The following is a 13,553-nucleotide window of genomic DNA, read 5'->3' on the forward strand; positions in this document are numbered from 1 at the left end:
ATGCAACAAAAGGACCCTCTTCTATGTATTTCCACCTTCTGTTGACCTATTCATGTGTTCTTCTCCCAAGAATTGGATTGGGATTCATAAAGTCATTAACAAATTGAATGGCAAAAAATATCTGAAGGAAGGAATATTATAGATGATGAATGTTTCTATTTGTGGGAAAAGTATATTTGCAGTTCAACTGACAGGACAGACAGAAAAAATGTCCACACCCCAAAACACTAGCATTCCAAAGTGTTACGGGCCAGTATTTGTTAAACACGAATGTCCCTCCCCTGCTCCTGCTGCAAGATGCCACGGCTAAGGACTGTCCTGCTGTCAAAGGCTATCCAGGATGGCCTCCTGGGAGTACAACCAAGAAGCAGCCCTGGAAGAACCCAAGTGTTCGTCATTGGATCTCCACATCTAAGAGCAGATGCTAGTTTAAATTTTCAAATTAATTCACACTTTTTGAGAAAAGAAATATAAAATCAAGTGAGGTGCTTCTAGAAAGAGCCAGCTCCTCCTCTTGAATTCATGTTCTGTTGACCCAGGCCTTTGGCAAGAGTGTCAGCTGTTTCAAACTACTGGCTGGTCCCCCTTGGGGTGCCATCATCTAACTGCTGTTTTTCTAACCTTTAAACACCCACCCAGTTTACAAGAACAACAGGAACCTGTAGTAAAACATGGACAAGTTCCCAAATCTACAGGGAATATGTGTCGCCCTCACCCTGCCCCTTGGGAAAAGAATAAAAAGTCACTATAATTGAACTTGATTCAGCGTGAATTCGTCTTTCTGGCCAACAGCTGTGCATACCTTGTGGAAACACTGCATTCTTCATTCATTCTTCCTTTTCCTCTAGCTAGACTAGCTAGGTCTGGCTACAAATCAGCCCTTAGGAACGTACCTCTTGGGTCAAGAGTGTGGAATAAACTTTAGGGCCCAGCATTCTTGCTCTTTTTGTTTTTCACATGCATTGATCTGGCCCTCTTTTTGTCTTGGTGTCAGCACTCTTTGCCAGGATTGTCACTAAGTTCTCCCAAGTAGATCAACTCCTGCCCTCAAAGGACTCACATCATCTGCCTGGCTGGCTTCACTCTTCCCTTTGTAGTAAATATCCATCCTAATGGCCAAGGCTGGTTCTCTGAAGCACAGATTGAATGTGCCTCGGCATAGGGGTATCAGGCTAATATCTCATGCTACAGAAAAAATGGAACTGGCTACTCAACTTGAAACTAACCCAGGAGATGTAGGAAGCTGAACCGGAATATGAAGTTTCTTCCCTTACCATTCCCTGTGGAGGCTACTGGTTAGACACGTTTGGACTAAATATGCTGGGTGTGGTTTCTGCATTCAGTTGTCCATGTTCTTTTCAAAAACTTCACTGTGACTCAGCCCAGAGGGAAGATTCTTGATTCCATCTGAGTTGGTGCTCAGTTATGATGTCCTCCTTTCCCCGGGCAACTCAAGAGTAGAGTGTGCTCTTACCTCTTCTCTCATACAAAGCCTTCAGGTAGCCAAGAGAGAGTGAGAAAAAAAAAATTCCCATAATTTCCTAGGGAGAAAAGAAAATATAGACAAGAAGTCAGTTGGTGGAAAAAGTACATTTGCTACTTGTATTAGCATCATGTCCTCAAAGATGATGTGTAAACCCCAACACCTAAAGACTTAGCAAAATGCCAGCGCTGTTGATGACTGATGTGGCTGTGTTATATGGGAGCAAAGACAAGGGAAGAATGACTGATTCACAGGTCACTTTTGTCCTCATTCAAATCAGTTGACTTTTTTGAGCACCTGCTGAGAGAGGCTTTGGACTAACTAGCTTCTGGGAAGACAAAGGCAAGACTCACCATCACGTGAGCAGCAAACCAAGTACCTGATGTAGGTGTACTGCTGTGAAAATATATTGTCTTAAAGACTTGCCCTGGGTCAGGGCAGGCACCAAGAAGGGCCCTAATTCATGGTGGAGGGAAGCCAAGGAAAGTTGCTAGAAAAGGAGAGACGTGGAGCTGAGACTCAATGTGACTATAGGTCAGCCAAGTACAAGGTGAAGAAAAAGCACTGTGTGCAGAGGGAACAGTGCTCATGAAGCCATGGTGATGAGAGAGCCTGACCAAGTAGATCCTACGGCTTGACGTTAAGGGCACTAGGGGAAGGGGTCTGGAGAGGGAAAAGCCAGATCCTAGGCCTTGCAGGGGATTTTGTCTTTTATCCTGAAGCTATTGAAGGAATTTCTACAGCAGAATGGCCTGCTTAGATTTGTGTATGAGGAGGGGACAGGGGATTCTGGGTGTGGAGGCCAGGGGAGGGGTAGAGGATATTTTGGTAAATGAAGAAGAAAAAGAAGTGGCACTGAGGCAAGAGGCAATGAGAATGGAGACTTGGAGACAGAGGATTTGAATGTTCACGGGTTCTTCAAGGGCTGGAACGGAGAGGCTTGGTAACTAACTGAACATAGGTAGTGAAGGAGCAGAGGAATTTAGGGCAACGCCCAGGGCTCTGCCTGGGACATCTGGATAACCCAAGGTGTCATCTGTTGCAAAGGGTATGTAGGAGAAGAAGTAGATTGGAGGGACAGTGTGGAGCCTGGTGAGTGTGGGAACCTGTAGAATGTTCCAGTGGAGGTGTGCAGGCCCCTCGGGGGTCCATGCAGTGTACCATGCTCTTCCCTGGCCCAGCTTCCCCAACAGCCCCGGCTCCTCTTCTCACCTGCACAGTTTCAGCACGATGCTCACCTGCAGTGAAGTTCAGATATCCAGATATCTGGGTAAAAAGCCCATAGACTTGGGCTCCTAGGAAGTGAGGAGCTCTATGAGTCTCTTTTGGGAGTAGAGTGTAGACAGAGGTAGAGATGGGCTGATTCCCTTGATCTGAGCTTCAGCCTCATCTTTGCGAATCAACATTGACTGGGTATACTTGCAATGTGTGGCATTATGCTAGTATTAATACAAAAAAACAGAGATAATTGAAACTGGTGTAGTATTTGTATGTAGACTTGATAAAGGTAAAAAAGAAACCATTGGCACCACTAACCTTGATTAAAAACACAGCAATTAAAAGCAGAGGGAGCCACTGACTGTGAAGATGTGCTCATTTTGCCTTTTCTAAGGTCTTTCTTAGGTAGAACTTAGGTAAACTTTTTCTCTCCAGAGCAAAGGAAATAAATTTTCTACTCTGAAATAGCCGGTTTGGGGTTTTGAGTTGTTTTTGAAACGTAGACCTTTGAACCTCTGCCTCTCTCAGAATGAGATTAGAAAAAATTATTGAGAGGTGAGATCTTTCTTAAGAAAAAGGAACCTGTCAGAAACCTTTGGAAGAAAGGTTGCGAAGACAGCATTTCCGAGGGTCATAAAGGTCCGAGTGACGGAGAGAAAGTGACACAGTTCCAGGAGTGGCTGGGACACCTTTCGGCTTGGCTGTCACTGGAACCAGTCATTATTTTCTGATTGTTGACTTTTTAGAGGCTTGCCTGAATTCATTTAACTTAAAGGCCAGAGTTTAATAAATTTGCTTTATTTTTTTGTATTCCCAAATGTGACCTGAATGGGTGGGTCCTAATAGGCTGGGAGCTGGCTAACTCTTCTCAGATGGCTGAGAGCCCCAGTGTCTTTGAAAAGCAGACCCCAGGATTCTCCAAATTCTCAAGGTCATGAGACTTGTAACCTCCGTTCCTTACCAAGCGTGTATCTCCAGCTGAAGTGCCTTAATGACCATGCCTGCACTCAGGGGTGATCTGGAACCCGACACTGTTTCAGCATGCAAAGGAGGCCGCTTCTAAAGAGCCCTCATCAGCGCCACAGCTAATGGGGACTGCAGGGAGGCGTTCAGACCCACTGTTTGCATCTTACACTTGGAAGTGGGTATTCTCCAAGCTGGTCCTCTCTTGCCTTCCAAGACCCACTTATGTCCCCCACGAGCATGGAGCCCCTCTTGGAGGCTTCCAGGGACAGTTCTCAGGGTCAGAGAGGACCCAGCTCCAGCAGGACCAGAGAGCTAGTCTCCTTCTTTCTTTTGCTCAGAGGCTGGAACAGAACTGACCTGTTTATTCCACTCTAGCCGAAAATAAAGACGGGCTTTAGTAATCTTGATGGTGTTGCTAAACTTCTCTTCGTTTTTGAAAGGAATGTTTTCCCTCTCACTTCAACCATGGAGAGTAGGTATCTCCTTACGCCACCATTGGCTTTCATCTCCTCTCCCTCGGAGACCAAGGACACGGTCATATCGTGGAGGGAGGGAGCTTTTGAGATGAGCCTGGCTTTCTGACAGTTGGGAGCTGATCTTCCATCTGCAGGTACCAGGATCCCCCCACGTGACCCTTTTGCGGGACTGAGGCTGTTCATGTTTCTCTCTTCTAGGGCTGCCTTACTCCCTACCCTTCACGTTGCTTCCTGTATTGGGCCCTTCAGCAATGTTGGTCCCATCTTTCTCTCTTCCGGAGTCTCCTCGTTTGTGGATCGGGTGCTGCATGGCCTGTTGACCTGACTAGTATTTGCAGCATTTCACAGCAGGCCTTGGAGAAATGCAGCCCAGGTTCTCATGGGAGCCCAACTTCTGTGTGAGCTGTTGTACACACAGAGCCTTTCTGTGGCTGATTTATCTAAACTCTAGAAAGGAAATAGAAAGCAGCATAATGGAAAACTGGATCCCATTAGTAGAGACCAGCAGGTAAACACAGAACAGATAAAAGCTGGGGGTAGCACTATTATCAAAAATGGCCACAAGAAGATAAACCAGTGTGGACTGCAGCAAAGTCTAGAAGGAGCTTCATGAAGGAGACAACTGTGCCATGGGGCCCACTGTCGTGCACATAGATGGTGATGCTTTCTCCCAAAAACCTCCTACCTGTTGACCTTCTCTCCCTACACCTCCCTAGGAGCCTGCCACTCCCAGGGCTCCACGATGGCTCTCCCATCCTCTCACTCCATACCCCTTGCCTGAATCATCTCATCCACTTTTGTGGCTAAAATCATCACCATGAGCTACTGATAAGGCAAGTGGTTCTCCAGGTCCGACCTCTCTTCCAAGATCTTGACAGTTGACTTTCCCCCCTGCATGACCCAGAGGCAGTGACACTCCACTGATCTCACATGCAGTTCATCATCTCTCCCTTCTTACCCCAAAACTGCTGCTCCCCTGTGTTTTCTGTCTCACCCCTGTGCTCTCTCCTAAATCGAAGGAGCCTTCTCCAGCTCCTGTATCTCTCTCACTCCCTGCTCTTCAAGTACTGTCAGTTTGCATCCTTTCCTTCCCCTCTGCCACGCCTCCCAAGCCATCTTCAGGGGCTTCTTGAGTTCATGTCCTGGCCTCCACTCTCCACATCCTCCAGTCCAGGCTTTACCTTGACACCCATCTTTCTAGCACACTCATCTGATTGTGCTCTGCTGCCCAGATTTCTACAGTTTTTCATCACCCACAAGATGAAGTCTGCATTCCTCGTTTCAGTATTACATGCCTCAGACATCTGACCCCTGCCACCTGTTTGCCCCACCTTATCTCTAGCTGTTGTCCACCATTCACCAAGTGTTTGCCCTACACTGAGTGCTCTCTTGGTCCTGTGCTTTGTTCCTGTGCTGTTATGCTCCCTGAGATGGCTTCCCAGGGGACTCCAAGTTGCTGCTGTTCTGGAGCTACCCCTCACTCCCTAAGGCAAACCAAAATGCTCATTGTTCTGTGCTCCCAAGAACTATGAATGGACTTGGCACTTGTCCTGCTTCTATTGTAATTTCCATGTGTGAGTCAGCCATTCTCTCTGGATTAAAAATGCCCTGGTGGCAGGGACATGCCTTCACCGCACCTGCCCCCATAGTAGGCATTCAGTAAGTGTTGAACGAGCAAATATCAGTATTCCCATACTTGACAAGAAAGTCAGCCCAACATATAGCAAAAGCATCTTTATCTTTCTCACACTGCACAGGAGAGTGACCTTCTAGTTTGAGACTTCCATTAGCATGTCATCAGAAGCAGCACAGACGAAGCAAAACAGCTGTGTGCCAGCCAGGGGCATGCGTGCTTTCAATCACATATCAGCTTCTCCAGGAAACCACTCTGCTTCTCCCCTGCTTATCTGTGTCTTGCAACCATAGCCACAGCTCCACAGACTGAAAAAGGAAGATCTTAGCATTGCATCCAAGATTGTGGCATCTGGACCATGGGAAAGGACCTGAGAATTCAGTTAAAGTTCATCCCTGGCCAACATCTTACAGAATCCAGCATCATTGGAATTCCTGGCTTGAGGGAATGAAATGGTCAAGGACCTTGGTTCTCTGATTTGCTTCCCTTTTAATGGAGTTTTGTCTTAATCCCTAGCAAGGGAAAGTGCCTTGCAACCTGCCACAGGGTGAAAGGTTAGTAGGCTGTGTTCTTAAGAACTGGGCCTTCCTCTTCTCTGTTCCTCAGTTCTCCTTGCAGGAAGGAGAGCTCTTTGAGCACATGGCACTGAGCTAGGCACCAAGATTCTTGCTCTAAAAACAGCATCCATGTGTCCCTGCCTCAAGGAACATATGGTCAAAGGAACTTAACATTACCCAGGAATGCATCTAGAAATAACTCTTCAGGAAAGCCTAGCTCATCATGTCCTGAAGTTGCATAGGAGCCTTTTCCAGGAAAACAACTCCCAATGGACCCGCATTTTGACTAAATGAGGCAGGCTCTTCCATTCTTCTAACTAGAAAAATTCTAGTTGTCAAAATAGTTTTATAGAAAAGGAACTGGCACTGATTGAGCTGAGACTTGCACCTTGCACTTCCAGACTCTTAAAACACCATGTTGTCACCTTGGCTTATAAAACACCCAGTTCACAACACAGTTCAGTAGCTTGGGATTCTGCTTGTTTTATCATCTGCGGATTTTGCATGATTAAGCTGTAGGGCACCCAGTGAGAGTTTGGTCTATGAGGTTGCCCCCTTCTCTTCTGTGATGCATTGTGCCCAACTGTGGCATTGAGTTACCCAGATGTCTCTGAATTATGATCATTGAGTTTTCTGAGCAGTGACATGGGACTTTCAGAGATGTAAATGGCAAACACCAAACCTGGTGACGGAGTGGTAACATGCTGTTGGCCTGAAAGTCAGAGCTGTGGTTAAAATCATTGCAGCTCATTCTGCAGGAGCATTAGCATTGTTTCAGAAGCAAAAACAGGTGGGGAGTAAAGTCTGGCAAAATAGCTCCAGGATGTCGTGGGAGAGAAAGTGCCAGACTCCTGAGCTGGCATGTCCTGGACTCTTGGTCCAACCACAGTTTGGGTTGAGGAGGATATAAAGGGTTAGTACTATATGCCTGGGGAAGCCTTGTCGGTTTGTGGTTAATAATGGTCACACAGGCACTCTTGCTTGTCACAGTAGAATGAATGGCTTCAAAGCACAGAATGAAGTGATTTCTGGCCTAAGATAACTGAGTCTGTTCTTAAAATGCCATTGAGTGGCCAATTGTAATTCTCTAGACAGTCCCCTTGATTGGCCTTCACATTATTGCAAATCAAGAGGTAGCTTCACCAGGCGTGCACCAACCCCACCTGGATCTTTGAGTTCAGGAGATCATCCCGTACCCACATCCCCTAATCCTAGGTTTGGTTCCCCGCAGGAAGCAGGACCTGATTTCAGAATACACCAGGTCTCTTTCATCAATCCCAGTTGTCTACTCTAAACATTGAAGAATTGGAAAGTTCCTACTTACTTTTGAATGTATAATATGTGGTTTGTTCGTTCCTCAGAATAAAGCACTTTGCAGTCAATGATGGTATCTTGCAATCCACATGGTTAGTAATGGCTAATACTTAATAGAAAACATGAATAACATTTACCCAATGCTTTAGCATTTCAAAGCACTTTGCACACACTGTTACTCAGCCCTACCACTAATGGGCTGCTGTTTGGTCCTTGTTTTACAAGAATTTGATGCAATGTAGGAAAGAGCTAGGAATCAGGAGACCTGCATTCTAGTTCCCATTTCACCACATACTTGCTCAGAGATCTAGGCTTAATGACTTAATTTTGCCATCTTTAAATGAGCCAGGAGTGGGGGAAGATGATTCCGGAAACTTTTCAAAGATCCTATTAGTTCAAAAACTCTGATTTAAAAGAATGTGGGCATGTGCTGTGCTTTGGTTGTATTTGGCAAGGTAATAATTCTCCTGTGGATTTTCAATACAGTTACTATTTACTTTTCTTAACTCTAGAATCCCAAACTTGGGGGAGGGAGGGGTTATTTCCAATGTGCTTTGGCATTTGCATTATCGTATGGCCCAGTCAGTCTTTGGCCCTTTCAAGTCCTGATATAGTATTGGTTGTCATTCAAGGAAAAAGTCAAAGACGCATCCAGATACATTCCGTAGCTTGGAGAAATGGTCAGAGGACATAGCCCCACAAAACGGAGTTTGGGGATGCAAGACACCCTTTTCCCCACTGGGGTCTGGGGGGGCATTATAGCACAGCAAAGATCAGGCTTGGAATTACAGTGACCCCACCCATGGGGTGCAATAGTTGCCTGGTTTTCCTATCATTGTGGGAATGGCTGAAACAACACGTGGAAATCTGCATGGAATGTACAAAGAAATTATCTTGAAAATGTAGCTGCTTCCTATGTAGCTTTAACATTCTAAGTCAGCTCTTTCCAAATCAACAATGAGAATGAGGCAGTCCAGGTAAACAGTCTTTCCTTGCCTTTTTTTTTTTTTTTTTTTTTTTGGTCATAATCTTATGGAAGCTATAGATGACCCTCTGCCCAGAAAAATGCTCATATATTCACAAATTTTAGGGATTTCTATGCCCTGAAGCCCATGGACCCCAAGTTAGCAATCCCTGGTCTAAATAGAATAAAGGAGCCCACCAGTAGGAATGTCACAGGGGCAGCCCAAGACTTCTGTGTCTCAGCTAAAATTAAGTAAGTAGTAACATAAATGTGTTTTTTTTTTTCTTTTTTTCCTCTGACCATCACCTTCTTTTCTTTTCTCTATTCCCACATCTTTTGCCATCTCTTCTCGTTCCCTCTCATTTCTCTCCCCATCTCTTGCACACCTTGCACTACAGATGTTCCAGCCTGGTTAAAAAGTCTCCGCCTGCACAAGTACGCTGCGCTTTTCTCCCAGATGACCTACGAGGAGATGATGGCCCTCACTGAGTGCCAGCTGGAGGCTCAGGTATGTGCTTGAGGTGACTGTTCCCTGAGGGTACTCAGGCAGGACCTGAAGTTCAAGTTCTGGACAACCTTGTTTGGACCCATACCCAAACCCACACTGTAGCATGCCTCACGTCCTGGGAACTGCCCCGTGCCAGCCAGCATCCCATGGTGAGTGAGGCTGGCTTCTTGCCTTCAGAGTCCAATAGGAGATGGGAGACAAGCAGATAACCACAGGGTAATGAGGATGAGATAGAGTGGTATGAAGAGGTATAACCCAGGGATGCTCTAAAAGTCCCAGGTGCTAGGGAGGAATCAGTGGAGTCTCCTAGAAGTAGCATTTGACCATGGCCTCAAAGAATCTGTGTCCCTGCCTTTGCTTTTCTCACTCTGTGCCTCCCTCTGCCAACCAGGGCTTGTTTGGGGAGTGACAGATCCATTTTCTGTTGTCCAGTCCAGTTATAAATCAGCTAACTTCTAACTGGCCTAGTGAACAGAAGCACCAGGTCGTACCTCAAACCTGCCCCAGCACTTTTAAAAAATCACATTCAGGCTGGTCTTAGTTGAGATTGGAATAAATTATACAAAATATTTTTTCTTCTAACCACCTTGACTAACATAGAACAATCATCAAGAATGACATTTGCCCAGGTCTCAGATTTTATTTCCTTTCTGCATGCCATAAAAGGACAAAGGCCCTCCTTCCTTCTAAGGCATCTTTCCCCAAAAGTACATGGCAAAGGCCATCAACAGAACCCTTGAAACTAAGGGTTGTGCTGTGCTCAAGTCAATAGATCAGACCAATGTCTTTGTTTCCCTTGTTTGAAATGCTATTTGCATGTTTCAGATGGACCTCAGTTTCCTTTGAGCAGTGATTTAAAAGAATTGATGGTCTGAACAAGCTAATAATATTTTCCCTGCAGGAAGGGGAGATTGTACCATCTCGGGCATGGTTGGTCAGGACGCAGAGTTCCCCGCAGATCGCTGGCTCCCCAGTGATTATTCGGTTACCCTCAGTGAACCTCCGCAGGCCTGGCTGAATCCCAGGACTGAGACACAAGACAAAGCCCAAAGTCACTGCACATTCTCAGAGAATGAAAGGCCCTAATTTCAACTTCCTAACATTTCTCCCACCACTCTGTGGATCTTGATTGCTCCTTGAGATCCTGGGGATTGATGAGAACTATTTCTAAGAGCATTTTTGTGTTTGGGTCAGAGTTGAGAAAAAAAATCTAAGTCATCAGTTGTTCAACTTGGAAAAAAAAACAAGAAATAATGGACACAGGGGGCAGAGCCAGAGGCCAGCACAACTTTCAGAGTCATTTAATTCACTGGAACCCAAAGTTAAGGGTAAACAGGAATACGCCCCCCGTGTTCCATTTTAGAGACTGGGTTCACTTGTCACTTGAGTCTTAAGTTTTTAAGTAAAGGTGATGTTGCTGGTATTGCTATCTTTGCCGTCTTTAAGAGGAATTCTATGGAATACTTGCAAGAAGTCACCAGATATTCGTATTCGAGACCTTATTTGAGAAAAGACCATCTATTGGGAAATCTGCAGTATCTATAATCAACAAGTGTTTAAATCCTTAGCCTCACCACTGCCACCAGTTAAGGAGATAAAATCCATAACTCTTACTGTGAATCCTAATCATTTACCTGGAGTAATGACTGAATTATGGATTTATGTTCTATTCTGGTTTTCCTTAGGGAAACAAAGGAGGGGCTGCAAACTAACAAAAATTCCCCATGTTTTCTGACACTGCACAAGGACTTTGCCACTACATGTGGACTTACCTCCTCAAGATGGGGAAAGACATAGGAAAGGGTGGAGAAACCATGAATGTCTGTTTGGGATGGGGCCTTCAGGGGAACTGAGGGGAACTGGAGAAGAGGAGGAATACTGGACTTAAAAATTATCTTTTAAGACTATTAAGAAATTTCACATTGGGTGGGATAACTGGCCGTTCTGTATCTCTCTCTAAGATACAGAAAGATAGAGATACAAATAAAGGGCACAACCAAAAGATCAGACAAACGTGTAGCTGGATGGAGGTAGAATATTTCATAAGAAGAGGTTTATGACAATGGGTATTAATGAGAGAGGTAAATGGATGTTGACTAGTCTGTGACCATGTAGGACAAAGAAGACAGTAAAGTATGATACTATTAATAAATAACTGAGTCTGTACGCTGATGCTTAAAAGTATGTTTTTAAATATATTTTTAATATAATGTATTCAATTACAGAACGTTACCAAAGGTGCAAGACACAAAATTGTCATCAGTATTCAGAAGCTCAAGGAAAGACAAAATCTCCTGAAATCTTTGGAAAGGGTAAGTTATGACCAGGCAAGGGGGACATTTCCACCTTCATCGTGGAAAAATGGACCCAGTAAGATTCTCAGTTGGAAATGAACAGACTTACAGAGTGCATCACATGGTTTCGTGACCAAGCTTAGCAGCGATTTTGAAGTGAAATTTCCTGGTTACACCTGCTTCTTTATAACCTGACACCGAAACATGCTTATTCCCTGGGTCCAGGCCAACCTAAAACTCTGAGGAAGTGCCATCAAATGTACCCTTTTTGTATACATTTGCCTCTGCCTTGTGTACATTTGTAGAGATTAGTGTTCACCCCACAAGCAAAGGCTGAACCCTTGATGAGAGAGTATAAGGAATATGCAAGTGTTCTTGCTGACCACCCAGGGGAGGACCTGGTTCGGGGAAAAGCTGCCCCCAGAGTGGTGAACACCAACAGGTGCACTCCAGGTCTCAAGAGAGAGGGTCAAAAGCATCTGGCAGATGGCCATAGTTGGTTCTCAAGAGAATAATTTCAGACTTTAACTCAACAGAATGGGTCTCCATGACTGATAGAACCCATCTCAAAAATGCTACATGATGAAAAGAGTTTATTCCAACGTTAAAAGCAGTTATCAGCTGCTTACTGTCTCTTTTTGTTTGTTGCCTACACAGGCCATCTTCTTATCTTTGTGTCCGGTAACAGTGTCATTTCTAGGACGTAATCACTGTATGATTTCACTAAGGTCCAAAGGAGAGCAGGCCTGTTCCACAATACATGTGCACCAGTCCTGCCTCTGACCCGGAGTTGGGATTCTTGTGCGTTGGTGCTGGGAGGCGGCTGGGAGTGGTGGCTGGGAAGTGTGCGGGTATTTGCAGCCTGCAGAGCTTGAGTGATAACCTAATAATTCCAGGGAGCCTTAGGAAGAGGACAAAGTATTGAGGGAGGGAGGTCTAAAGCAAGTTTTGTGAGCACATAAACATTTTAATGGCGTGGGAATTTTTTTAAAACTTATACACAAAGATGTGAGTGAGTATAATTTTACATACACTATAGAAAGTTATACTCAATGTGTATCACATACTGTATGTTATCTATATTTATGAAATATGCATATATAACTTTATAAAGAAAGTGTCTTTTATAAACCTCTGGCCAGATAGACTGGTAGAGGCTACTCACATGCACACCAGTGATCAAAGGCCTCTTCTCGATTAAAGTGAATTACAAATTACAAGTGAGCTACCCAACTGAACCTGAGGTTATTGTTGTTTTTATTATTTTATTTTTTTATTTTTCTTAAAACATTATTTCTCACTCCTCTTGTTTTTATTTTTTTCCCCTCAAAAACTAAAAGCCTCATTTGTTCTTTTTAATGTTATGGTAACTCCTTTAGCAAGCAGCTCGTCTCACTGAGTGATTATTGCCATTTTTAATATAAAAAACTGTTCTTTTGGGGGGAACATTCAAAAGGCCAATTTACTCCTTATCTGCTAGAAAGTACAGAAAACATTTTGCTTAGGGATTAGATTGCTAAGTGTTACACTGAATGAGCGATTTTCTCCCCTTATTTCTGGAGCATCCTCGGGCCATTCGTTCATACCCTCCGTCACTGAGGAAACGCACCCACCCTCGGGACAAAGAGGCGGAATTGCCGTTACTCCCTACAGCCTTGGGCCGAAAGGAGCATGGGAAGTGCTCGGGCAGCCGGGTAGCAAGGGTGGCCCTGACGTGGTGATGTTTTCTGTGTCCCAGATTTCACATCTAGAATAATGTTGACTCCACAAAAATACTTTCTCCCCGGTTCACTGGGGAGAGGTAAAAAGGTGAAAAGAGGCCAAACACAGTACAAAGTATGGTGGCAGCTAATGGGCAATTGCAAGGCGAGAGCGACTTGATTCAGTCTGACTTCTTTGAGAGAGGAGAGCTTGTGTCTGTCAGACAGCCGGGTTGCGCTTGCTTTGGGACACCTGAATGTTCAGACATCCCTCCGTCCCTCCGGCAGGCTGTCCCTGCAGGAGCTGAGGGCCTGGGGTGGGGACTGTCCCCCTGGCATCCACTAAGGACAGCCGCTGGCTCTGCCTCTTCTGCTCCTGCAGGGAAGGGTTGTCTGTAACCTGTTACCACTGATGGCACCAGTGACAGGCTCACATCAGC

The 13,553-nt window shown here is 45.0% G+C and overlaps 1 protein-coding gene across 4 annotated transcripts in view; it reads left to right on the forward strand.

The window, feature by feature from the left end:
* The window catches only part of SAMD4A (sterile alpha motif domain containing 4A), a 209,712-nt gene that overhangs the window by 157,802 nt on the left and 38,357 nt on the right, over positions 1 to 13,553 (forward strand). For all 4 annotated transcript variants that reach the window (XM_069487010.1, XM_069487027.1, XM_069487033.1 and 1 more), the window contains 2 exons: positions 9,010 to 9,119; positions 11,345 to 11,431. In XM_069487010.1, coding sequence (XP_069343111.1) covers positions 9,010 to 9,119; positions 11,345 to 11,431 — 197 coding nt within the window. The remainder of the gene's footprint in view (positions 1 to 9,009; positions 9,120 to 11,344; positions 11,432 to 13,553) is intronic.

This window comes from Eulemur rufifrons, chromosome 2 (genome assembly GCF_041146395.1).
Source record: "Eulemur rufifrons isolate Redbay chromosome 2, OSU_ERuf_1, whole genome shotgun sequence".
NCBI classification, from domain to species: Eukaryota; Metazoa; Chordata; class Mammalia; order Primates; family Lemuridae; genus Eulemur; species Eulemur rufifrons.